We start from the raw sequence: 25,747 nt of genomic DNA, 5'->3' as shown, positions 1-25,747 counted from the left end.
TTTGGACGAATTGCACACACACCAACCAATTATTTCCAATAAAGAGACACCATTGTCACATGATTATTCCTGTCTTTCTGGGGTAAAGCAAGTGAGTTTGAACCCTGTGCGACCTGAAATGAATGGGTGTGCCTCGACTGTGGACCCCTGCGTGAATTCTGATGGAGTTTCTCCCGTTTGTTTAGAGGTTAAATCTGTGCGATCTGATGCCTGTTTCTCAGATGTTCCTGCCGATTGTGATCGGCGTGAGTGTGTCAGTTTTGTCAATGATTTGTGGGATCCCTTGTCATGTAAAAACAGATCTTCTTCTCTCAGTACTACTTTAAGATCCTCCATCTATGATCTTGCTAAGGGGAAAATTCCCAAACTATGCAGTTTCAAGAGTAAAATTAATATGATTCCTCATGTTGTTGTCACAACTTCCCCTAACATGGTTCAGTATGAATGCCCAGACCTAGTCAGGTGTGAATGGGAGCCCCCGTTCCAGAAAAAACAGCTCGAAGTGTTGGTGTATGAATTGGAGAACGATTCAGAGTCGTTTTGTGAGTACTACATTGCCAGAAGTGAATCTGTCTTGAGAGCATGTATAAGTTATGCTTCCGCCTTAAGAGAAAAAAAGGGGTGTGAATTTGACTTTGTGAGTCCGCTGATTTGTATGTGGAAAATGATTCTGAATGAATTACGTGTACGTCATTCAGGTGACGTTTGTAAAGATACATTGTCAGCTGGCGTTTCTGAGATCCAGCAATCCAGCCTAGAGACCTCAGATTCCCTGTCTTTGGAGTGTTCGGTTTCGCAACCTAAAGCGATTGTGGATTCGCAAATTTTGCGTTCTGTCTCCTCGGATTCGACATCGTTAGCCGAGTCTAAGAGTGAGACAGCACTTTGGTTTTGTGTACCTAATACTGAAGCACCTTTGCTCTGTCCAGAGAAGATGTCTCTGAGCCTGCCCTGTATCATGAATAAAGACATTATGTCCACTCGCATTGACATTTGCGAGTCTGATTCTGAAGTAAGTACTGACTCTCCACCCAGTAATCTGGATGAGTCAATATTACCTTGTTTAAAATCTCCTGCAGTGTCCCTAGAGGCTCGTCTAGGTATTGCAACCATTGTTACCTGTTTCTCTGCTATTTTGGAATTGCAGTCTGGTTTGACTGCTATGAAGGAATTTCCCTGCAGTGAAACGAAACTCAGAAGGCCAGAGTTAGTTTCACTAGATATTTCTGTGTATCCCTGTCCTGATGATGAAATTCAGTCTCAGTTTATGGTGGAACCTTCCCTGGGACATCTGCCCGGTTCACAAAATAAAGTTCAAGCTTTGCCCTGTAACATGGATAGTTCAGAATCCTTCTTAGGAAACTTGAAAAAGGATGTTCCTGAGGTCCTGTCTGACCTCCTGGAGATCTTCGAGTTCCTCCCAAAGGGTGCAGAACTTGTAGGAGACGTCACCTGCCCCCCAAGTCCTTCTGAGGTGTTGCCCACTTCAGTAGGCATTGCTGCCTTGCTGGCTACCTTTTCAGCTCTGATGGAGCTTCACGCCTGTGTAGTCAATGATGATATTGCAGTCACAGAAATTTCTGAATTTGAGTCCGAGTCTTCTTTTGAAAGTCCAGTGCCTGTGACCTCCACTCATGATGATTCTCTGCCCGGTACTGGTTTTGGTCTTGTCGTGCCGGACTCTGAGGTTGGCAGTTCCCCAACATGTCCTGAGGTTTCTCCTGTGCTGGTGTACCCCAGTGTGCTCTGTGACCCAGAAAGCCCAAGTGTGCCTCGGTTACCAGCGTACTCAGATGCTTCCTCGGTGGAGACATGCTCTGATATGGCCTGCCTGCTTGCATGCCCAGAAGTGGTCCCTGAAAGTCTTGATCTTGATGGGTGTCCTCGTAATTCTGAATCTGGAATTGTCATTGGTTCCATGGGGGTTCTTGGTAATTCTCCATGTGAGCCTGGTGATTGTTCTGCCCTCTTGGGATCTCTGTGGAGCTTCAAAAGGTTCTGGGAGATTCCGGGAGAAATTTTGCTTGGTACGCTGGATAAGATCAACGGTGGCTTTTGTGTTGTAAGGGACACTTCGAACAGGTATTGTGGCAGGTTTGGTATTTTCGGACGCTCCTTGGAAGGTGGTGGGTATTGTCTGGAGGGTGTCGATGGCTTCTTCTCTGGCGTTCACAGTCCTGATGGGTGTTATACTGAGACTGGTAGTACTGATGGGCATGTTTCGGTGGCTTCTGTTTCCGATGAGGTCGGTTTCGGGTGGACTGACTCTGTGTGAGGAAACGCGGAGGAGCCGCCGTCTCTCACAGTGAGGCGGCTGTTTCCGCGTTCAGCAGCGCGTCACAACGCGAAAAAACCGCCGCATGCCGCTTAGGCAGAGCGGCGGAATCCGCATTGGTAACGGCGGAATCCGCATCAGAGGCGGCCCCCGCACTAGATACATTGCATGACAGTACTGGTGTGGCTGGGACTGATAGTTCACCAAGATTCAGACTTACACGCGCGCGAGCACAGAGGCAGAGTTTAAATAGCTGTTAGAAGGGAGTCGGCTGACCAGCTGGGTCAGCTGACAAATTCCACTGCTCCCATTGGACCAGCAATTAGGGAGGTCCTGGAAAGGTCCTAGAGTATATATACTGCTGGTTGTTCACTTGCTCTTTGTCTGGCGTGCGATCACATACGTGGGAGCACCCAGATCCGTAGTCAGATCCGCAAGTGTGCCGGGACCAGCTGGAGCTGTAATCCTACACTTAGCTAGATTCTGTTGATAGATAAAGTACTAGTTTGATTGTGATTATCTGTTATGACTTCCTGCCTGCCTTGACTACCCTTTTGAACTCTGATCTTGTACCTCGATATTTCTGATACTCTGTTGCCGAACCCCGGCTCGTTCCTTGACTCTGCTTCTGCCTCCTGATTTTGTACCCCGATATTTCTGATACCCCGTTGCTGAACCCTGCCTGTACTTTGACTCCGCCTTTGCCTCCTGATCTTGTACTTTATCTGTCCGTGTGTGTACGACCTGGCTTGTCCGACCTCGAGAACCGACCTTACTGTTAGAGGCGGTTCCTCGTTCTGTTAAGTGACCCTTCCGCCAGAGGGTTACTTTCAGTATATCCTTCCCGCTGGCAGCCTGACTCCTCCCGCCTTGGAGAGCTCAGGTTTGCGGAAGGAATCTGTGCAGCTCTCCTTACTGCACTGAGGCCTAGTCCTCAAAGTGTTACAGTTACACCAAACACTACACTCTACTCAAGTGAACAGAGGTTAGCTAGTATATCGGATTATCAGTGATACTGCAGATCACGTATAATCTGGTATACATCTGTATTTCCTGTGATACTGCAGATCACTGGTAATCAGATCCTCTCTGTGCTTCACCGATCGTTACAGAACGCCAGACCAAAAAATGCAAATGGACGCACACACTGACCGTCTGGGCGCACTTGCCACTTCGGTGGAAAACATCAACCAAGTGCTGGGTAGCCACAAGACTATGATTGATGTCCTGTCAGGCTCTGTGCAAACCCTCCAGACGTCAGTTGATTCAGTGCGATCCTCTCCTAGTACTGACATACGTATGCCTGTACCTGATAAGTTTTCCGGCCACAAGTCTGACTTCCGGAATTTCAGGAGTAGAGTGTTGTCGTATTTCGAGTTGAGACCCCGATCCTCGGGGACTGAGACCCAACGGGTCATCTTTATTAAAACTTTGCTGACTGGGGACTCCCAGTCCTGGGCATACAACCTGCCTCCTACCAATATTGCCCTGACCTCGGTGGAGGAATTCTTTAAGGCCATGGCCATAATTTATGACGACCCTGACCTTGCTGCGTCCTCTGAGCGGAAGCTCAAACTTTTGCGGCAAGGCAGAGGCTCGGTCGAGGATTATGTGGCAGAGTTCCGTAGGTGGTCAGTCACCGCTAGATTCGATAACTTTGCTCTGATGGATTACTTCCTGTCTGGGTTGTCGGAGGAAGTCTCTGATCTAATGTTAACTGTACCCGAGCCCAAGACAGTCGATGAGGCCATATCATCGGCCATTCGAGTTGATCGTAGGTTACGCCATCAGAAGCAGGTTAGGGGTAGTCACCGCGACAGGGTGATATCTTACGCGGCACCATCCGCTACATACCTAGTAACACCTTCTCCGCCTGTCTCACCCTCTCCGGCCTTGCCTCCGCCCGAACCAATGCAGATTGGTCGTTCGAAGTTGACCCAGGTGGAGCGACGGCGGAGAATGACGGAACAGCTGTGCCTGTATTGCGCAGCAGCAGGGCACAGGGTGCGAAACTGCCCTAACAAGTCGGGAAACGACTTTGCCTAGGAGTAGTGGGGGGTGACACCCTAGGCACACAATTTTCACCCCTTAAAGAGAAAAAATTGCTTCTCCCCTGTACTATCACATGGGAGAATAAGTCCGTAGCCACTGAAGCGTTTGTTGATTCTGGCTCAGCGGCTAATTTTATGGATCTTGAATTTGCTCAGGAGTTGGGTATTCCCCTCACTCCAGTGAGTCCCCCCATTCAGGTCACGGCAGTAGACGATTCCCCTCTGCAACGGGATCGCCCACTGTCACAGACCCCGGAGGTGAAGGTCGTCATAGGGGTACTGCATGGGGAGCAGTTACGATTTTTTGTGTTACGCATGTCTACCTCCACTATTATCCTAGGCATGCCGTGGCTGCAAATCCATTCTCCGCACATAGACTGGGCTACGGGTCAGGTAACCAGATGGTCCGAGCATTGTCACCAACGGTGTTTAGGGAAGGTGACATTGGGTCGGACCAAGATTCTTGTGGAGGGGGTTCCCGAAGAGTATGCAGAGTTCTCTGATGTATTTTGTCCTAAGTCTGCTGATCAGTTACCCCCTCATCGCCCGTTCGATTGCCCCATTGATCTCCGTGCTGGTTTTATGCCTCCTAGGGGTCACCTGTATAACTTGTCCGGTCCAGAGAAGATGGCTATGCAGGAATACATTCGTGATAACTAAGCCAAGGGGTTCATCCGGCCCTCCCGGTCGCCTGCTGGGGCCGGTTTCTTTTTCGTTAAAAAGAAAGACGGGGGTCTCCGACCTTGCATTGATTATCGGGGCCTCAATAAGATCACGATAAAAAATCGCTATCCATTACCCTTGATAGACGATTTATTTACGCAAGTCACAGCCGCAAAGATCTTCTCTAAATTGGATCTGAGGGGGGCATACAATCTAATCCGCATCAGAGAGGGTGATGAGTGGAAGACGGCCTTCAACACACCCGACGGGCATTACGAGTACCTAGTGATGCCCTTCGGGTTGTGCAATGCGCCAGCCGTCTTCCAAGAATTAATCAATGAGGTATTCCGGGAGGTTTTGGGTAGATTCGTGTTGGTATACCTCGATGACATACTAATTTATTCCAATAACCTCTCCGAACACAGGGTTCACGTAAAATTTTTCCTAAACAAATTAAGACAGAATAGGCTCTACGCGAAGGTGGAAAAGTGTATATTTGAAGTGACCACGGTCACGTTTCTGGGATACGTAATTTCCACCTCGGGCCTCTCAATGGATCCTGCCAAGGTCACAGCCGTGTTGGAGTGGCCACAGCCAGTGGGGTTGAAGGCCCTGCAGAGATTTTTGGGGTTCGCGAACTATTACAGGAGGTTCATTAAGGGATACTCCACTTTAGTTGCCCCCCTTACCAGTCTCACGAAAAAAGGGGCGGATACCAACCACTGGTCTCCTGAAGCCGTGGCGGCATTTGCTTTATTGAAAAAATTATTTTGCTCAGCACCAATTTTGAGGCATGTTGACACGTCCTTTCCCTTCATTGTGGAGGTTGATGCCTCAGAAGTTGGGGTGGGGGCGGTGCTGTCGCAACGGTCTGGGTTGCAGGGCAGATTACACCCATGTGCTTATTTTTCCCGCAGGTTTTTACCTGCAGAAAAAAATTATGATATAGGCAACCGGGAACTTCTGGCTATTAAGTTGGCATTTGAGGAGTGGCGCCACTGGTTAGAGGGGGCAGAACACACGATCACAGTTTACACCGACCATAAGAACTTGGAATACATCGAGGGGGCGAAGAGATTGAGTCCCCGTCAGGCCCGATGGTCTTTGTTTTTTACAAGGTTTAGATTTATAATCACGTACACCCCAGGCAGCAAAAACGTCAAGGCAGATGCCCTCTCCAGGTGTTTTGAACCAGAAACGGCACAGCCACCCGCTCCTGAGTCTATCATCCCGCGGGAACTAGTGTTAGCCGCAACAGAGACTTGGGAGGATTGGACAGAGGTTTTGGGTCCATTTCAGCAGGACGTTCCTGAGGGAAAACCCGAAGGGGTTATGTTTATCCCTTTGCCCTTTCGTTTACAAATCCTGCACCTCTTTCACGCCCATAAGAATGCTGGTCATCCTGGAGCTGCTAGAACGCAGGATCTGATTGCCAGGTGTGCTTGGTGGCCTTCTTTGGCAACAGATTGCAAAGAGTATGTCAGGGAGTGTGCGGTCTGTGCCAAGAGTAAACCCTCCCGGCTGGCATCTGTAGGTAAGCTGCAGCCTTTGCCCACCCCGAGTGAGCCATGGACCCACTTGTCCATGGATTTTGTGGGAGAATTGCCCAGGTCTGAAGGAATGTCGGTCATTTGGGTGGTAGTCGACCGTTTTAGCAAGATGGCCCATTTTGTGCCCCTGAAAGGACTCCCCTCGGCTCAGGAACTGGCCGCGTTGTTCATCATTCACGTCTTCCGGCTGCATGGCATTCCGGAAGACATTGTGTCGGATAGGGGAGTCCAATTTGTCTCTGGTTTCTGGAGGGCATTTTGCCGCCAAATGGGCATGAAGTTGTCTTTTTCGTCAGGCTACCACCCACAGACTAATGGGCAGACGGAACGTATCAATCAGTCTTTGGAACAATTCCTAAGATGTTACGTTGCGGAAGCACAGACTGACTGGGTAAAATTTTTGCCCTTCGCGGAATTTGCACAAAATAATTTGAAGAATTCCTCATCTGGGTTCTCTCCATTCCAGATTGTGACAGGGAGATCACCCAAATTTTCCCCTTTTCCAGTCGTGTCATCCCCATTTCCAGCACTGGAGGATTGGCAAAGATCACTTAGGGACAATTGGGGAATTGTTAAGGGGAATTTGCGTTCCAGAGTCAGAAGGGTCAAGCAGACAAAAGACGATCCGTGGAATGGAAGTTTCAGCCAGGGGAGTTAGTCTGGGTATCCACACGTCACTTGACCCTGAAGCAGCCTTCTACCAAACTGGGTCCCAGGTTTGTGGGTCCATTCCCAGTAACCAAAAGAATCAATAACGTGACTTACGCCATTGATCTTCCTGCCAGCATGCGGGGCGTAAGGTCGTTTCATGTGTCCCTACTCAAACCTGCGGTCCAGGTGGGTTCCGCTCCTCCTCCCCCTGTGTTGGTAGATGACCAACCTGAATATGAGGTGGAAAAGATTTTAGATTCACGTGTTGTGCAAAACTCAGTACAATATCTCGTACACTGGAAAGGGTACGGCATTGAGGAGAGGCAATGGGTACCAGGGACGCGCATGCATGCAGACGAATTAAGGAGAGAATTTCATGCCTCACATCCCGAGAAACCTGGTGGGAGTTGTCCGGAGTCCACTCCTCGGGGGGGGGGGGGTACTGTGAGGAAACGCGGAGGAGCCGCCGTCTCTCACAGTGAGGCGGCTGTTTCCGCGTTCAGCAGCGCGTCACAACGCGAAAAAACCGCCGCATGCCGCTTAGGCAGAGCGGCGGAATCCGCATTGGTAACGGCGGAATCCGCATCAGAGGCGGCCCCCGCACTAGATACATTGCATGACAGTACTGGTGTGGCTGGGACTGATAGTTCACCAAGATTCAGACTTACACGCGCGCGAGCACAGAGGCAGAGTTTAAATAGCTGTTAGAAGGGAGTCGGCTGACCAGCTGGGTCAGCTGACAAATTCCACTGCTCCCATTGGACCAGCAATTAGGGAGGTCCTGGAAAGGTCCTAGAGTATATATACTGCTGGTTGTTCACTTGCTCTTTGTCTGGCGTGCGATCACATACGTGGGAGCACCCAGATCCGTAGTCAGATCCGCAAGTGTGCCGGGACCAGCTGGAGCTGTAATCCTACACTTAGCTAGATTCTGTTGATAGCTAAAGTACTAGTTTGATTGTGATTATCTGTTATGACTTCCTGCCTGCCTTGACTACCCTTTTGAACTCTGATCTTGTACCTCGATATTTCTGATACTCTGTTGCCGAACCCCGGCTCGTTCCTTGACTCTGCTTCTGCCTCCTGATTTTGTACCCCGATATTTCTGATACCCCGTTGCTGAACCCTGCCTGTACTTTGACTCCGCCTTTGCCTCCTGATCTTGTACTTTATCTGTCCGTGTGTGTACGACCTGGCTTGTCCGACCTTGAGAACCGACCTTACTGTTAGAGGCGGTTCCTCGTTCTGTTAAGTGACCCTTCCGCCAGAGGGTTACTTTCAGTATATCCTTCCCGCTGGCAGCCTGACTCCTCCCGCCTTGGAGAGCTCAGGTTTGCGGAAGGAATCTGTGCAGCTCTCCTTACTGCACTGAGGCCTAGTCCTCAAAGTGTTACAGTTACACCAAACACTACACTCTACTCAAGTGAACAGAGGTTAGCTAGTATATCGGATTATCAGTGATACTGCAGATCGCGTATAATCTGGTATACATCTGTATTTCCTGTGATACTGCAGATCACTGGTAATCAGATCCTCTCTGTGCTTCACCGATCGTTACACTCTGGAATTGGACCTTGTCGGGTTGCCCCGACCTTCATGAGTCTTCTGTTAGAATGGTTTAGAGATATCAGTTTTGAGGGTCGTCTGGAATTCGACCCTAGGAGGGGGGGTACTGTGAGAATCCGCTCAGCTGCCTGCGCAGGCAGGCAGCCTTTTGACCATTGTTTAGGTTTGCATGCTGCAGGACTCTGGAAAGGAGATCTTCTGTCAGTTTTACAGCTTGTGTTGCTGAGGAATTTGCATACATTAGTCATGCAAATCCCTTACCTGCCTTCTTTTGATGACTGGCACTATAAAAGCATTCTGCTCCCAGAATGCTTTGCTGGACATTTCCCTTTCATGGTCTGTTCCTGATGGACACTCCTGGAGTGTCAGCCATTCCCGTTTGTTAAAGTTATCTTAGTGTAATTCGTGGGAATGCACTAGGCAGTTTCCCTAGTGCAGTTAGGATTGCATTATCTGTTTTGCCTGTTCCGTCTGTCTTGTGTTTGGATCGCACTCGCCCTAGCGCTAGTGCTGTGGATCCTTCTGTTCTGTCTCCTGGGATCGCGCTAGCCACTTTTCGCTAGCGCTGTGGACCCTTCTGTTCTGTCTCCTGGGATCGCGCTAGCCACTTTTCGCTAGCGCTGTGGATCCTTCTGTTCTGTCTCCTGGGATCACGCTAGCCACTTTTCGCTAGCGCTGTGGATCCTTCTGTTCTGTCTCCTGGGATCGCGCTAGCCACTTTCCGCTAGTGCTGTGGATCCTTCTGTTCTGCTACTCTGTACCTGGATCGCGCTAGCCACTTTCGCTAGTGCTGTGGATCCTATCTCTCGCTTGTCCCTGTTTTCGTGTGTCTGTCTTGTCTGATACGAACGCTTGCTGTAGGCTCGGTGAGGTAACCGTTAAGCAAGCGCTCGCGTTCCCTGTTTCGTGTTTGTCTGTCTTTGGTTAGTTAGGCGTGCTTGTCTCTGTTGTGCGTAACACGCGGAGACCGCGCACGAACGCGTGCTCTGTTGCGAATGATTGCGGTGTTCGCGTTCAGCTAGCGTTTGTTGTTTTCCTTATCTTTCTCTTTGTATGATTTTCTGTGCCTTTGCTACCCTTGTGCGCTGTCCTGCTCTGTCTTGTGTCTCTATCGGCAATCGCCAATCTTGCGATTGCGTTCCCACTTTGTTTCCGCTGTTGTGTGTTCACTGTCGCTGGGTGGCGGCTAGTTTGGTGCACACACATACATCCTGTCCCTGTGCTCTTTCTCTTTAAGGGCTCTTTTGCCCCGTTTATCGGGTTCTGTACAATTCCCACCTGGCATCTGTGGCTGTGCAGCGGCGGTGTTCGCCTGCACTCCACAGCGCCATCTGCCGGTGGGAATTGCCCTCTGCGGGTGCATAGCACCTAGCCTGGGTTTCCCAAAATCATACGCTGGTGGAGGGTTTTCGTTGTGTCAGTGCGCGTCTTGTGCGCTGACCACGAAAACGACCCCGCCATCGTTACAGCTAGACAACGGATGTGGTTGCAGGACCAGGATCCTGGTGTGGAGGGGGCTTGGTTAGGTGTACTTTCAGTTTTGTGGCAGCGGAGTCTGCTGGGGGCTAGTAAGTTACGGAGGTTGGGTGCTCTTCTATAAGTGATGAGTGGCTTATTGGGTAGAAGGGGTCTGAGGTATGGGTCCTGGAGTAAAATTTCCCATCTTTTGTTGAGTATTGATCTGATGCCCTGGTGTTCTTTGCTAATTGTGTGATGAATCTGGGGGGTGGGTTTGCATCAGTATTAGGATTGGGTATGAAATGGAGGGTTGTTTAGCTTTATGGCATGCATCGCGGATGAGTTTTTTCGGGTATTTTCGAGCAGTAAATTTCTTGGTAAGTATTTTGGATTGTGCAATATATAATAATATATGTCTGTGCGGCGTATTGTTAAAGCTGCAGAGTGCTGAATTGTAAAAAATGGCCTGGTCACCTGGGGGTGTAAGCCTGTGGTCCTCCAGAGGTTATAAACACAATACAAACAACTGGCTTATGTGAAAAAAAAACAAAACTGTTACCCCCCTTGCCGTTCCAATTACTGCGGCAAGGGGGCAGCACAGCAAGGCTTTTATTCTTTATAAAGATATTCCCTAAAAAGGATTTAAACAATGATGCTGGCCAGATTCCCTGCTCTCTACACAGTTTTATTGGCAGTTGGACAGAGCAACTGCCATTCATTAAGTGCTTTTGAAAATAAATATATCCATGAGAATCCCCTATAAAGAGATGGACTAGTCCAAAACCTGTCACTTCTGTCAGATTTCTACTACCTACTGTAAGTGACAGCAACATAGGAGAAAAGTAAATTATGGCTCATTTTACTCTGGAAAAAATGTACTTCTTATTTGTATATGTTTACTTTGCACATATTTTAAATTTTACAGTTTTTCGCTGTAGTGCCCCTTTAAAAGAGCTGAAGGAAACATTTGATGGTCTGTGGCCACCTTTATATAGCTTTTGGCACACAGTGCTTTAACCCTTCAGCACTTACATTTATGTATCTATACTGGTATGATGTGTTGGGTGGTATATCTGTGATGCTATGTGACACCTTGCTGTGTATTGGGGCACCCAGTCTGTACATTACATGTGCTGCAAGGCGGGAGGCATCTGCTCTATTGTTGGGCTGGATTGATTGATGTGATTGTTTCTATGACATTAGATCTTATGGGTGGGTCGCTGTGTTGTTGTTTTTTGTTGGTTTTATCTTTTTATCTATTGAGTTTGTGTCTGACCTGGTCTTTATTATCTGTAACTGCTACGGCAACACACACGACTGCTGACAGGACAATGACTATTCTCTGTCATTATTTCTCCAACAGATTATGGTGCAGACGATAATGGTGCGCACTACATTTACCAGCAGGAAACTCCATTGCAGAAAATATACACAGCAGACGTCACCATGAGGACAAATCACCACATATCTCCAATCCTGGGGAATCTTCTGATAGATCCCATCCTGTTAGCTCAAATACCCATCCTGTTAGCTCAAATACCCATCCTTTTTTATCTTCTGAGTGTGGGAAATGTTTGTGTTTGAAAACTGGTCTACGTACACATCACAGAATTCACACAGGATAGCACCCTTTCTCATGTGCAAAGTGTGGGAAATGCTTCAGTCAGAAATCTGATCTTGTTAGAAATCTATGAAATCACACAGGAAAGCCTACTTATCCATGTTCCGAATGTGGAAAATCTATTTGTTTTTCTTAGACATCACAGGAGACACAAAGGAGAGCGTCCTTATTTGTGTTCAGAGTGTGGGAAATGTTTCAGTCAAAAAGCTAGTTTTATTAAACTTCAGAGAAGTCACACAGGAAAGCGTCCTTAGTCATGTCAGGAGGAAAGTTACAGTCAGGCAGCTTATGAAGCTATGGGGAAACAAGCACAAGTCTCCTGGAAGCACATATTATTAGAGCAGCAGCAATGACGTGGCCTCACAGTGCTGGAACTACACTATAGATGTCACCTGCTCCATATTCAGGACTTTCTCCAAGCTGGGGACTCACCCTAACCTCTCATTTCTTGCTGATCATCTCAGAGTACATATGCTAGAAGATTACTGGGGAAGACTAGAGTTATTAGTTACCTGGTAACATTGTTTCCAGTAATCTTCCAGGACAAGTGCCCCCCAGGCTTGCCTGGTCACCTGCTATGAGTCAGACTGTATGCCCATATGACTGACATATAACCCAACTCATTGTTTACAGTGGCGGAGCGCATATGGAGAACGCGTCCGCCGCTTATCCAAAGGGAGCTGAGCGCCATGCGCTCCAGTGATAGCAGAGACAGGCCGAGACCCATAGGCTTGCGCCTCAGCGTGGATCTAAGCGTTCCGCCACCATGAGCAGTCAGTGGATCTTACACCCCCGAGGACTGGAGCTCACCACCTGTGCTTTAGGCAGTGTTAACATTTGTCAAATTGCATGCATGTTTTTGCATGCAAATTTGCCTATTAATTTAAAACCAGTTTCAATCAGTGGGATAGTTAACACTAAAGGAGCCATTTTCTTTGGTTACTCTTTTGGGCACGTTCCTTTAATTTTTCATCTCCTTAGTGAACATTACATATTTACTTTATTGTTCACATTGCAGCACTGCTTTCATTCATTCGCCCAACTACAGTACTCATCATACCTAAATGATCTATGTTTTGTTTTGTTTTTAGGGCCAAATTAGGGTTTTTGTGGTTTTTTTTTTTTTTTACTATTTTCTATGCATTTTAAGGGGGTGAAATTGAAGAATGACAATGTCTTCATTAAACAATGCTATTGTAAAGAAAACTCACACATGTTGTTTGCCCATTTGTCCTGGTTATCACAACATTTAGGTTATGTTACTAGTACAATGACATTATTGTATTTAGAAATAAACGTGTATTTGTTTTCCATGTTGTGTTTTTCTCCCTCGTTGTAATCTATTAATAATTACAAACCCTTATTTGCAAAAACAACAGTAACACACCCTCATGGCAACATATTTCAAAAGCAAGGTAACAATAATTTATGACCTATACTTTTATTTACTTTTTTGGGGATGTAGGATTGAGTTTTTCCCTTCCTATTTTTATGTGACAGGGGTCCGAGCTGAAAGACACATCAACATTTATTCCACACCTCATTTTGATCACGTTAAGTCACCTATACGTCATTTGATAACAAACTTGATGCACAGCATTCCATTATTTTCAGGCCGGTTTCACACTGTATTTTGGTTTTAGCGGTGCGGCACGCCCACCGCACCATCAAAAACAGGCCTTCAGGAAATGCCGCGTTACTATGTGGTAATCCCCTTCTGGCTTCCGGCCAAACAGGAAATACAGTACGGTGTTGGGGAAGGTAGCAGGCACCTCATGGGAGGGTAGGTGGCTCAGTATGGTTTAGGAAGAGGGTAGCAGGCACCTCATGGGAAGGGTGGCTCAGTAGGGGAGAGAGAAGGTGGCACAGGAGGGTGTAGGGGGAGGATAGCTCTCCTTGGTGGTCTTGTGGCTCCACTCCCCTTGCTCTTCCTGTTGGTCCCCCTTTACACTTCCATTGATATGCCTGGGGGTTATGAGTATTAATTAGTATTTATATAATGCTGACATCTTCCACAACGCTTTAAATAGAACATAGTCTTGTTACTAATGACTTTAAAAAGGTTTGGAACCACGGACATAGATGGTTGAAGTGTTTTTATTTAAAAAAAAAACAAAACAACATAAGTAATAAAAAAAAAAAAAAAAAAACACAAACATCTTGGCAAACAAATTGGCCATGGTTAAGGCAACCATATATCTAGCGATGATGAGCCGACCAAAATACTAATCTCTCTGTAACCGAATTTGATTAGGAATCTGATTAGAGAGAGATTGATCAGCTGGCCATACACTGGGGCCGATCACCGGTCAATTTCATGCTGAAATGCCACTGTAACATTGCTGAAATTGATCACGAATTGGCCTTGTGACACTGCATCTGGCCACCTCGCTTGTGATACTATATCCCCCATAACGTTAAATGTTTCCCCCACCCCCCCATTGCAAGTTATACATTACCTCTCCGCCGCTTGTCCTCTGCTGGCTCCTGGCTTCCTCCATTCTCCGTACACGCATGCTCCACGTGGTTGCCTAGTAACATGCCCGCTTGTGTGACATCTGACATCACACGCGCGTCCTTACTAGGCAACCACATGGGTCGCAATTGTCAGGAGAACGGAGCCAGTGGAGGATACAGACAGGTAATGTATCACTTGCACTGGGCAGTGGGGGAACATTTAACATTAGGGGAGAATACGCCAGTCTCATTGTCAGTCGTGCATGCACTTGTCGCCACAGATTTTCATCCAATTCGATTATCATAATATAATTGGATGGTCGATCATCCACCAAGTCATCTGATGTATGGTTACCTTTACTCCACTTGTGCACAAGGCATTGCTACAGGTGGTGATAAGTGTTTTCCACATTCAAATTACAAGACTTCAAAGGAACAATTACAGTGTTCTCATAAATATTGTTTGAAAGTATTTTGAGGTTGCAAGTACTGTCTAGCCAGCAATTACATTTTCACACACCTTTGGAGCCTCAATGAACATTGTACACAAAAAAGTCATTGTTATGAAAATGCTGGAACCAATAACAAGTAGCCATTGTTTTGTGGCCTTTTGAAGGGACAAGTAACCTGTTTGCAACATTAGAATATGTCTGACAGCGTACTCAGGGTATGTGCACAAACACCAGCTGAGAGCACTACAACAACTGTGGAATAACTACTTGCTATGGTCAAGAGGGAAAACCAAAAGGGGAACGACTTGGTAGGGTAGGGGAGAACAGAAGCGAAACTCCGTGGCTGTGACCGTGGATGCAACAGGATCCCCTCCGTTGCAGATGCCCATCTTGCCAGGTCGTCATCGCCTGCGCAAGCACATGTCCGTGTCACTCACAATTGCGCTCGCATAATCTGGAATGATCTGCGCAGGTGAAGAACTACTGCAGCTGCACAGAACACTCTAGACTACATGAGTGTGATGGCGAGGTGGGCATCTACTTAAAGCCAATGGGAACCGGGGGTTAAGGGTGGCCACTGACGATCCAATCTTTTTCATCCAATCTTACCAAATCTATGTAGTAGAAGAGTAAACTGAGTGATTATACTTGAACAGATACTATAGGCAGGCCCTTCTATTACATAGAAATGGTAAGATTGGATGAAAAAGATTGGATGGTTAGTGGCCACCCTAAAATACAAAGCCGGATACTTACCCCAGGAGAGGGAAGGCTCTGGGTCCTTATGAGCTTTCCCTCTCCTCTCCCAGTCCTCTCGTTCAGGCGGCAGCTCCTCCATTCATTCAAATCCCCTGCTGCGCGGGACTTCAGAAGTCTTCAGGAGCTGAGTCCTACCGAAGACAGGCACCTCCAAACTGCACACACACGAGTGCGCGTGAGTGGCTGCTCGCGAATGCGCAGTGTAGAGAGGCCCATCTTCAAGAGCACTCGGGCTCCCAAAGGCTTTTCGAAGGCTCCGCTCCAAACAAAAACGCAGCATGCAGTACCAATTAAAAATCGCGGGGCTCGGGGATGCAATTTGGTATAGAGGTAGTTCTTGGGGTTCCCTCCCTACCCTGAAAATTTGGGGAGTGTAAGAGGTGTGGGAGCGGAGATATTTAGTATTTTACCTCCAGCAGCATCATACAATAGGAACTGTGGCCGCACTGTCTCTTACTGCGCATGCGGGGCAGCACAAATCCACAGGCAGCGTAATCAGACACAACAACCGGTGCTCCAACGTTTTGTCCTACGCGGCGATTTTGCCTACTTTACCTTCTGCGCGTGCTCAGTACTTTCCACGACCACGCCCACTCTGCACATGCGCATTTAGGTTTTCTCATTTCCCCTCATCGTTTTACCCTACGGGTGTGCGGAGTAATAGTCTGTGGTTAGAGGGAGTGCAGCGGCAAGTGTGTCCTAATGAGCAGGCACCTTTCTAGGGGCCGTGCAGCCGCCCTGAGCACAGATTAATCATCTATAACTGCTTACATTTTCAAACTTATTTCCATTATTACTTTATTAGCAATAACATACAGTGAAACACATATACAATCAGCCTATTTCCATAGTAGGTTATTTCGATTTGTAGGTCTCCTCGATGGAGTTTCCATCATTCTGTCATTAGCGTAGGACATTTCGACAATGGGCTCTATTCTCAAAGACTTCCCGCATGCGGTAAAGTGCATGCGGGAAGTTTGCACCCAAAATACCGTCAATTTGGAATTCTCAAAATGTTCCGCATGTTTTTTCCGCATGCGGGAAAAGTGTGGTAAAAGTGCGGGATTCATGCGGAAAAATTTCCGCAAAAGTCGGTATTTTCCGCAATAAAAGATCAATTCTCAAAAATGTTCAGGCGCATCATTTCGTCGTTAATTACCGATTTTTTATCACCTACAGTAGGTGATATATTCCGCATCCCATTGACTTTAATGAAGTGTGGAGGCTTAAGGGCTGTGCTTGCTGGACTTTAACTTTTTTTTTTTAAACACTTTTTCATGCGACCTTTTTACCGCATGATTCCCGCATGAATAATGGCTGTTTCCGCATCTTTTTTCCCGCATGCGGAAACATGCGGAAAATATTAGTGAATGTGGAAAAAATGCGGAGTTTACCGCTGGCGGGAATATAGCGGTAAAATTTTGCGGAAAATTTGGCTCTTTGAGAATAGAGCCCAATGTAAGACAAAACGTTGGAGCACCGGCCTTGATCCTGACAGGCCTCAATTCACGGAGCATTATCAAACGTTTATCAAACACTTTATCAAACGTTTGATAATTTACCTCATGGGTAAAATCCCATTTTAAATTCACTAAGGTGTTATATATTTATCGAATGTTTTACCGATAAAACGTTCAACAAATATATAACACCTTAGTGAATTCAAAATTAGATTTTACCCATGAGGTAAATTATCAAACGTTTGATAAAATGTTTGATAAACGTTTGATAATGCTCCGTGAATTGAGGCCTGTGTAATTATACTGTACGGTCGTTCCTTCTCTCCAGTTACCCTGCGTAGCTCCATATTCCAGCTCTCCAGTCATTCAAAGTACCCATGTAGTGACGTGATGAGAGAGGTGGAGTTGCTATCTGACAGCCAGAAGATGGCGCTGCCCATGCATTGACCTGCTGTGCCTGTGACACGACTTGTACACAGTAGAGATTGGTCATGGCTGTGCTCAGAGGGCTGCTACGGAGAGGTGGGTGAGCTGTGTGTGACCGGAGAACACTCTGACCTTACATGCATTCACAAAAGCTTTATTGTTGTCAGGACCAAATACATTTAGGTTGTCCAAAGCAACTCCGAGTAATGCATGGGAGGGTGTAGGAAGCAGTGTGTGGTGTATACAGTCCATGGGGCTCCTCTTAGTAATATATTCCTGCAGGTTTATTCTGCTCTTATTGCAGGTTGTTCGGTAATCTAGAGGGGATAGTGCAGCTGTACAGGACTGTGCTCTACAGAAGTCCTCTTCAGAGGCAGCAGCTGCTCTGCTTTCATTATATACATTTTATAAACATTACAGATAAACTGACAGAACTTCCTCCCTTCCAGTGTTATTGTTGTTCATAGGGGTGCTCTGCTGCAAGAAAACCTGTAATGAGAAAAACCTCCCCTGGGGGGTACTCGGGTGGGGGGAAGCCTCTGGATCTTATTGAGTCTCCCCCCCCCCCCCCCCCTCCCCCCGCCTTCCTTGGTCCCATGGCGGCGGAGATAAAGCTCTCCGAATAGCAGGGATGTAAATATTTACCTTCCCGGTTCCAGCGCAGGCGCAGTACTGGCTCTCCGCTCGGAGATAGGCAGAAATAGCGGATTGCTGTCGGCCCGCTCTACTGTGCAGGTGCAAGTCTCCTGCGCCTGCGCAGTAGGGCGGACCTGACAGAGATCGGCTATTTTCACCTATCTCCGTGCTGAGAGCCACAACAGCGCCCCCGCTGGAGCCAGGGAAGGTAAATAAATCGGTGCTTGTCGAGGGAGGATTGCCGGACACTTCGGGGGAGCCAGCGCTGGACTGCCTGCAGCTACAGGGGAGTGGAAAACCTCATTGGGACTCTGAGGCTTCCTCCTCCCAAGGTGAATACCCCCAGGGGAACTTTTTTTTGTTACATGTTCTCTTTCAGGTCTTGACAAAGAAGACAAAATTATGCTATAGGTTTAGGTCTTAAAAAGTGCATCTGAAAGAAAACCTGTAATAATGAAAAGTGTCCCTGGGAGGTACTTGCCTCAGGAGGGAGAAGCCTCTGGATCGTAATAAGGCGGCATAGCTCCCAAATGTCCCTCTTTTGGAGGGACAGTCCCTCTGTCAGGATTGTGTCCATCTTTATATATATATATATATATATATATATATATATATATATATATATATATATATATATATATATATAATATACACATATACTATAAAATGTGTTTGACTCTAAACTTTATTCATATCCTTTAAATTAATATATATACTAATTTTAAAATGTGAATATGAAGGAAAAAGAACCAGAATAGAAAGGACCAGTGTGATTTTGAATTATAAAACAAAATATTTTTCTTATGAAATCTTTATGGTATGAGTGACTAGGGGTGTGATGGGGGTGTGATCAGGGGTGTGGCTTAAGTGTCCCTCCTTTCTCATCTCAAAAAGTTGGGGGGGGGGGGGTTATGCTGTAATAATGAAAAAATGCCCCTGGGAGGTTTCTTACCTCAGGGAGGGGAAGCCTATGGATCCTAATGAGGCTTCCCCATCCTCCTGTGCAGCACTGATCCAGCGTTGGCAATATTTACCTTTTGATATCAAGTGCGGGCGCTGTACCGACTTTCCGTTTGAGTTTAGGCGGAAATAGCTGAGCTCAATTGGATCTGCTTTGCTGCGCAGGTGTCTGACCCTGGGAGGAGATGGTACTGCGTCTGCGCTGGATGCCTGGATCTCAAAGGTAATTATCACCGTGTGCTGCAGGCGCTACTGTGCCAACAAGCTTGTCGGCAGATTTTTGGGGAAGCCATCGCTAGGTCGGAGCTACACAGGAGGGCGGGGGAAGCCTCATAAGAATCCAGAGGCTTCCCCCTCCTGAGATAAGTACCCCATAGGGGCACTTTTTTTTTTTCTTCCTTACAAGTCTTTTCCTTACTTACAGGATCACATTTTGAAAAAGTTATGTGCTTATCTCAGTAGAGGGAAGACTCTGGATAAACCAGAATCTTCCCCTGTCCCTAGCGCTGGGACCCTCTGAACCTATTCGGTAAAGGTTCATGCGGCTGTACTTCTGTTCGTATATGAGTGTGGCTGCACTGCACAGGCACAAGGTGACCCACACCTGCGCAGCCTCACATGCATGGCTTTATCCTTTGAGCATCTCCAGTGCATCTGCGCAGTGCGGCCACGCATGTTCATGGACGGTAGCGATGAAGTCCCTAAACTAGACTAGCGCCTTTTTTCTTCTAAGCACTAGAAATGAGTCAAGATTTACCAGTATACTTTTTCGGATCTAAGACCAACCTTAAAGAGAACACGAGGTGGGTTTGAAAAATCCTATTGGAACACAGAGGCAAGTGCTACATATAATAAGCAGCCTCTGTGTCCTTACAGACTGCCTCCAGGCTCCCCCCAGCTCTGCTGCCCCCCTTAAAAAAAAACCGCCAGGCTAGCGACATGCAGATGGTCGCTAGCCTGCTGTTTACCTTATGGCCCATAATCACGGGCTACGAAAGTGGCCTGTCGCCAGCACACGTGAGCGTGTGCGCGACAGGCCGGCGACAGCTCCTCGCCAGGTCCCTCCGCATACACACGGCGGAGGGACCTGGCAACTATGCGGCGGAAGCTGTCGCTGCTGTTCCTCCCCCGGCCGGATGTTGAAGGGATTCCATGGGTGTTGCTGTCGCTAGTCCGCATACTCACGCGGACTAGCGACAGTTGCGGCGGCAACTGTCGCCAGGCGATTGACCGCGCCAATCGCCTGGCGACTTCAGCGACGGGCGACAGTTCGGGTTGCGCGCCCGTTGCGGGCGACAGTTCGGGGTGCGCGCGGCCCATACTCACGGGCGACCCATACTCACGCGCGCCGCGTGTTGAGGCGACAAAAGTCCCTCGTGAGTATGGGCCATAAGGCTGTCAGTCACTGCTGCTCCCCCGCCTCCTCTATAGCGTGGCTTCCCGCCTGCGTCCCTTCCTTTCCCACCTATGAAAGCCGAGGAAGCTTACGGAGTCGGGGAGGAAAGGGACACTGGCGGAGTGCCGTGCTATAGATGAGGCGGGGGAGCGGCGGTGACTGACAGACCAGTGCAAATCTGGAGCTTTTTGTTGGTGGGCTCTGATTGCTGATCTCCAAACACCCCCCCCCCCCCCCAGCCTATGAGAGCCGATGCCTATCCAGGGGACAGCCGAGTTACACAGCTGTCCCCAGTACAGTGCTGCCGAAGATCGCAGCGCTGCACCATGTAAATAGACAGCGATTTCAACATCTGCCAGTCTCCTAGTCCTAGCCGCTGGGAGACTGGTCTTTCAATTAGTGTAACGCAGTCCTGAGGAGCCACCGCGTTCACGCCAATCGTCGTGACATGGTCGTACAGAGGTTAAATGCAGCCGAATTGCAGCAGTTGTAACACCACGCGTGTAAAGCGTTGAGACGTGGTGGTGTTACTGGTCGGTGGAGGAACGCGATATGTCGAGTCTGAGCACAGCTACGACACGCTCAGATCTCACTCCATTGGGGCCGCCTATACAGCGTCAGTACCAGGCACTAACAAGCTCCCGACCGGTGCAGGAGAGCAGCTGTCGGGCGGTGACTTCACCACTTGTCAGCTGCCTGTGTGAAAGGGCCCTTATGCCTAGTACACACCCTGCAATCTCTCGCCAGATAGATGGTCTAATAGATGATTTCCAACAGGTCCGATCTGATTTCCGATCGTTTTTTCTGTATGCTTTCCCCATAAAAACCACCTCCGATCTATACTATTGCGGATGTCATCTGAGGTCATCTGGCATGCTTGGTGGACATGCCCAACAGCCCACACTTTTGGCGCTGTGGAATAAAGTCTGCTCTATATTAGATATTAACCAACCTTTTGTTGCCTTGTTGGAAAACAAACCTGCTGCAGTTACATTCCCGGCATATTGCTTCATCCAGCACGTCATGTCCCTGACTAGAAAACACCTGGTCGCTAACTGAAGATCCACCCCTTTTTAATCCGATGACATCTGCATGCCTCCTTGCTCACGTCACCAGGAGTGACGGCTCACCAGGTGTTGCACGGCTCTCAAAAGAATTGTGCCATGGTAGCTAACGATTGTATTTCTATGTAATATAAGGGAATTGCCTAAATTATCCTTTCAGTATATTCACTTAATTTACCCTTACACTCACCTAAAGGATTATTAGGAACACCATACTAATACGCTGTTTGACCCCCTTTCGCCTTCAGAACTGCCTTAATTCTATGTGGCATTGATTCAACAAGGCCCTGAAAGCATTCTTTAGAAATGTTGGCCCATATTAATAGGATAGCATCTTGCAATTGATGGAGATTTGTGGGAGGCACATCCAGGGCACAAAGCTACCATTCCATCACATCCCAAAGATTCTCTATTGGGTTGAGATCTGGTGATTGTGGGGGCCATTTTAGTACAGTGAACGCATTGTCATGTTCAAGAAACCAATTTGAAATGATTCGAGCTTTGTGACGTGCATTATCCTGCTGGAAGTAGCCATCAGAAGATAGGTACATGGTGGTCATGAAGGGATGGACATGGCCATAAACAATGCTCAGGTAGCTCGTGGCATTTAAACGATGCCCAATTGGCACTAAGGGGCCTAAAGTGTGCCAAGAAAACATCCCTCACACCATTATACCACCACCACCAGCCTGCACAGTGGTAACAAGGCATGATGGATCCATGTTCTCATTCTGTTTACACCAAATTCTGACTCTATGGAGACTCATCAGACCGGACAACATTTTTCCAGTCTTCAACTGTCCAATTTTGGTGAGCTTGTGCAAATTGTGTCCTCTTTTATTCCTATATATAGTGGAGATGGGTGGTACCCGGTGGAGTCTTCTGCTGTTGTAGTCCATCCGCCTCAAGGTTGTGTGTGTTGTGGCTTCACAAATGCTTTGCTGCATACCTCGGTTGTAACAAATGGTCATTTCAGTCAACGTTGCTCTTCTATCAGCTTGAAACAGTCGGCCCATTCTCCTCTGACCTCTAGCATCAACAAGGCATTTTTACCCACTGGACTGCCACATACTGGATGTTTTTCCATTTTCACACCATTCTTTGTAAACCCTAGAAATGGTTTTGCAGGAAAATCCCAGTAACTGAGCAGATTGTGAAGTACTCAGACCAGCCCCTCTGGCACCAACAACCGTACCACGCTCAAAATTGCTTTCTTTCCCATTCTGACATTCAGTTTGGAGTTCAGGAGATTGACTTGACCAGGACCACACCCCTAAATGCATTGAAGCAACTGCCATGTGATTGGTTGATTAGATAACTGCTTTAATGAGAAATTGAACAGGTGTTCCTAATAATCCTTTAGGTGAGTGTATATCAGGTGTTTCTGACATTATTGTCAGACCTGACAAGATTAGTTGCATGCTTGTTTCTGTTGTTAATCAGACACTGCTGCAGCCAAACAGTCAACAGGTATTGCTTAAAACGAAATAAATATGGCAGCCTCCATATACCTCTCGCTTTAGTTGTCCTTTAAGTGATCTACAAGTTGTTTTCTCTGTATGGAAGAAACCCTGCATAGGTAAAATTACTGTTATTTACACAATGATGCATTCAATTAAAAAAAAAGTATATCAAGAAATATCTGGCGAACACATACACTTTAACATAATGATTGTCGGCTGACCATATCTGCTCAATGGATTTGAAAAGAGACAGATATCTGTGGTCCCTATCTTTGGAGGTCTTTTGCAAAGTTATCTACAATGATAATCAGGAGATCGACTGATTATTCTTCAAAGACTTTTATCTCCCGTATGTGTAGCTTTATGCTGGGCTGGGGATACTGATTTCCTTCAGGCCATGTTCATAGTGGTCGGTTGCATTTCAGAATAATTCTGCGTGTCCTCACTGCCCATACAATTTTATGGGTCTTTTCACAGTACTGCGCTGTAATCGATCACATTATTCTAACTCGCTGCTTGCAGGCTGTCTATTAAAGCCTGTGGCCAGTCTCCATTGCAGTTCACACTCATATTAACACGTGAGTTCTGCAACTGATCACTGTGAACCTAGCCTCAATCTGATCGGTTTGATTAAATCTGCCAGACATCTGCGACCTCCAGCATATCTAAAAGTGGCCATTAATGATACAATCCTGCGGACGATTGATTGTTTCCTATCGCCACGGAATTGGAATGCAACATGGAGAGCAGCAGCCAGAGGTGGTGACAAGAGTGAATTAACCCCCCCCCCCCCTGCTGTGGCCCGCATGTGTAATGCTTCCATTTCTTTTGTAATTCAGAATCCAAATTGTGGAGCTGCTGCCTAATCTCTGTCTGATATTAACCTGCTGGGCACTTTGATTATGAGCAGCCGCACGGCTGCGCATAGTTTTTAATACCTAATTAGCCTAGCGCTAGCTACATGATACCCCCTCCCTGCCATATCCCTCCCACTCCTCTGATCGCCGTCGGTGTCTATGCCCGTCAGGAAATCCCGTTCTGAACGGGATTTCCTTGAGGGCTTCCCCTGTCGCCATGGCGACGAGCGGAGTGACGTCATCAACGTCGTGACGTCACAGGGACTCCCGATCCATCCCAAAGCGCAGCGTCGGGTAGCGGTGGATCGGCGGCAAGCGACGGCGATCGGGTAGGACACGCAGCAAGCAAAGTGCTTGCTGCGTGTTTTAAAAAAATGTATTAAAATCGGCCCAGGAAGGCCTGAGCGGAGGCCTCCGGCGTCTCTGGACGAGCCTAGCTCGTCCAGAACGCTAGGGAGGTTAAAAAGGACATCCGAGGTGAAAATAAACTGAGATAAACAATTGTATCTGTCCTCCTCCTTCTTCTAAAAGTGACTTTTAGATGTCTCACAGTTTTATTTTATATTGAAATCTACTTTTCAAGGTTTTCTCTTTCCTGCTCTCAGAAGTTATTTACTGCCAGCAAAGTGTTTCATGGCTGTAATTCCTTATCAGTGAGGGTTATGATATAGTCCGACTCGGACCTGACCCAGACAGAAACGGTCACTTGCATACCTAATTTTTAACTCTTTCAGGCGGAGACAGGAAAAAAGGAACACAGCCTAGTTATTTGTGTGCTTGGCACTGTACATACGCATGTCTATCTCATCTTGTCACATGTCACCTCAGATGTCTTTTAAAGGGATACTGTAGGGGGGTCGGGGGAAAATGAGTTGAAGTTACCCGGGGCTTCTAATGGTCCCCCGCAGACATCCTGTGCCTGCGCAGCCACTCACCGATGCTCCGGCCCCGCCTCCGGTTCACTTCTGGAATTTCAGACTTTAAAGTCTGAAAACCACTGCGCCTGCGTTGCCGTGTCCTCGAGCCCGCTGATGTCACCAGGAGCATACTGCGCAGGCCCAGTATGGTCTGTGTCTGCGCAGTACGCTCCTGGTGACATCAGCGGGATTGAGGACATGGCAACGCAGGCGCAGTGGTTTTCAGACTTTAAAGTCTGAAATTCCAGAAGTGAACCGGAGGCGGGGCCGGAGCATCGGTGAGTGATTGCGCGGGCACAGGACGTCTGCGGGGGACCGTTAGAAGCCCCGGGTAAGTTCAACTCATCCCCCCCCCCCATCCCTTTAAGTGTAAAGAGTTTGCTCTGGTTCTCTATATAGCTGAAGCGCGAATGCTGTTGTAGTTTTAGGGAGCACCCACATAAAGAATTTATTTGCCGTAAGTCCCAATTTATTAAGAGGAAAACATTCTTGCATTAATTTGCAAACCATTATTCAACAGCCACTATATTCTAATATGACCCAGGTGAGGACTGCAATTTTTTGCCACCTTATAGTGGACATTTTTCAAAAAGTCCAGGTTTGCTTGACCACTTAGTTTTCATCACCGTCCTTCATCCTTGCTACATCAACGCTGGGATGTAAAGCACATGCTATACCGAACTTGGCAGCAGTGTGGTCAGGCAGGGCTGTCTATGCTGAGAATCTAGTTTATGTATAGCCATACTTCATGGGTGAAAGACCTAGGGTGCCAGATTGTCTCAGCTATGCGCATTGTTCCTTCCTTTTCCCTCCTGCCATGCTTTCATCTGTCCTCCCCTCTCCATAATAACAAGACGCATTGCTAGCCTGTGGCCTAGCATTATGTCTGTACAACCTCACCCCATGCTTGCTTGGAAGTAATTAGGATGTTTATAGGTAAAATGCTGTAAAAATAGGAAAAACTCTTTTCCTCCATAGCCCCTCCCTCTGTCTTTATTGCTGAATGGCCAAGTGATAACCTCACTCCCTACCCCATGTTGCCCCGTTCACATACCTACTGCTGCT

The 25,747-nt window shown here is 47.5% G+C and overlaps 1 protein-coding gene across 1 annotated transcript in view; it reads left to right on the top strand.

The window, feature by feature from the left end:
• The first annotated feature begins 17,259 nt into the window (after positions 1-17,259).
• Positions 17,260-25,747, top strand: part of ECH1 (enoyl-CoA hydratase 1) — a 40,398-nt gene continuing 31,910 nt past the window's right edge. The window contains exon 1 of the mRNA XM_068250615.1: positions 17,260-17,485. Within this exon, the coding sequence (XP_068106716.1) occupies positions 17,455-17,485 (31 nt within the window). The 5' untranslated portion in view covers positions 17,260-17,454. The remainder of the gene's footprint in view (positions 17,486-25,747) is intronic.

Source organism: Hyperolius riggenbachi, chromosome 8 (assembly GCF_040937935.1).
Source record: "Hyperolius riggenbachi isolate aHypRig1 chromosome 8, aHypRig1.pri, whole genome shotgun sequence".
Lineage (NCBI taxonomy): Eukaryota > Metazoa > Chordata > Amphibia > Anura > Hyperoliidae > Hyperolius > Hyperolius riggenbachi.
Note: the sequence above shows the minus strand (reverse complement) of the source record. Positions and strands in the feature narration are given on the sequence as shown.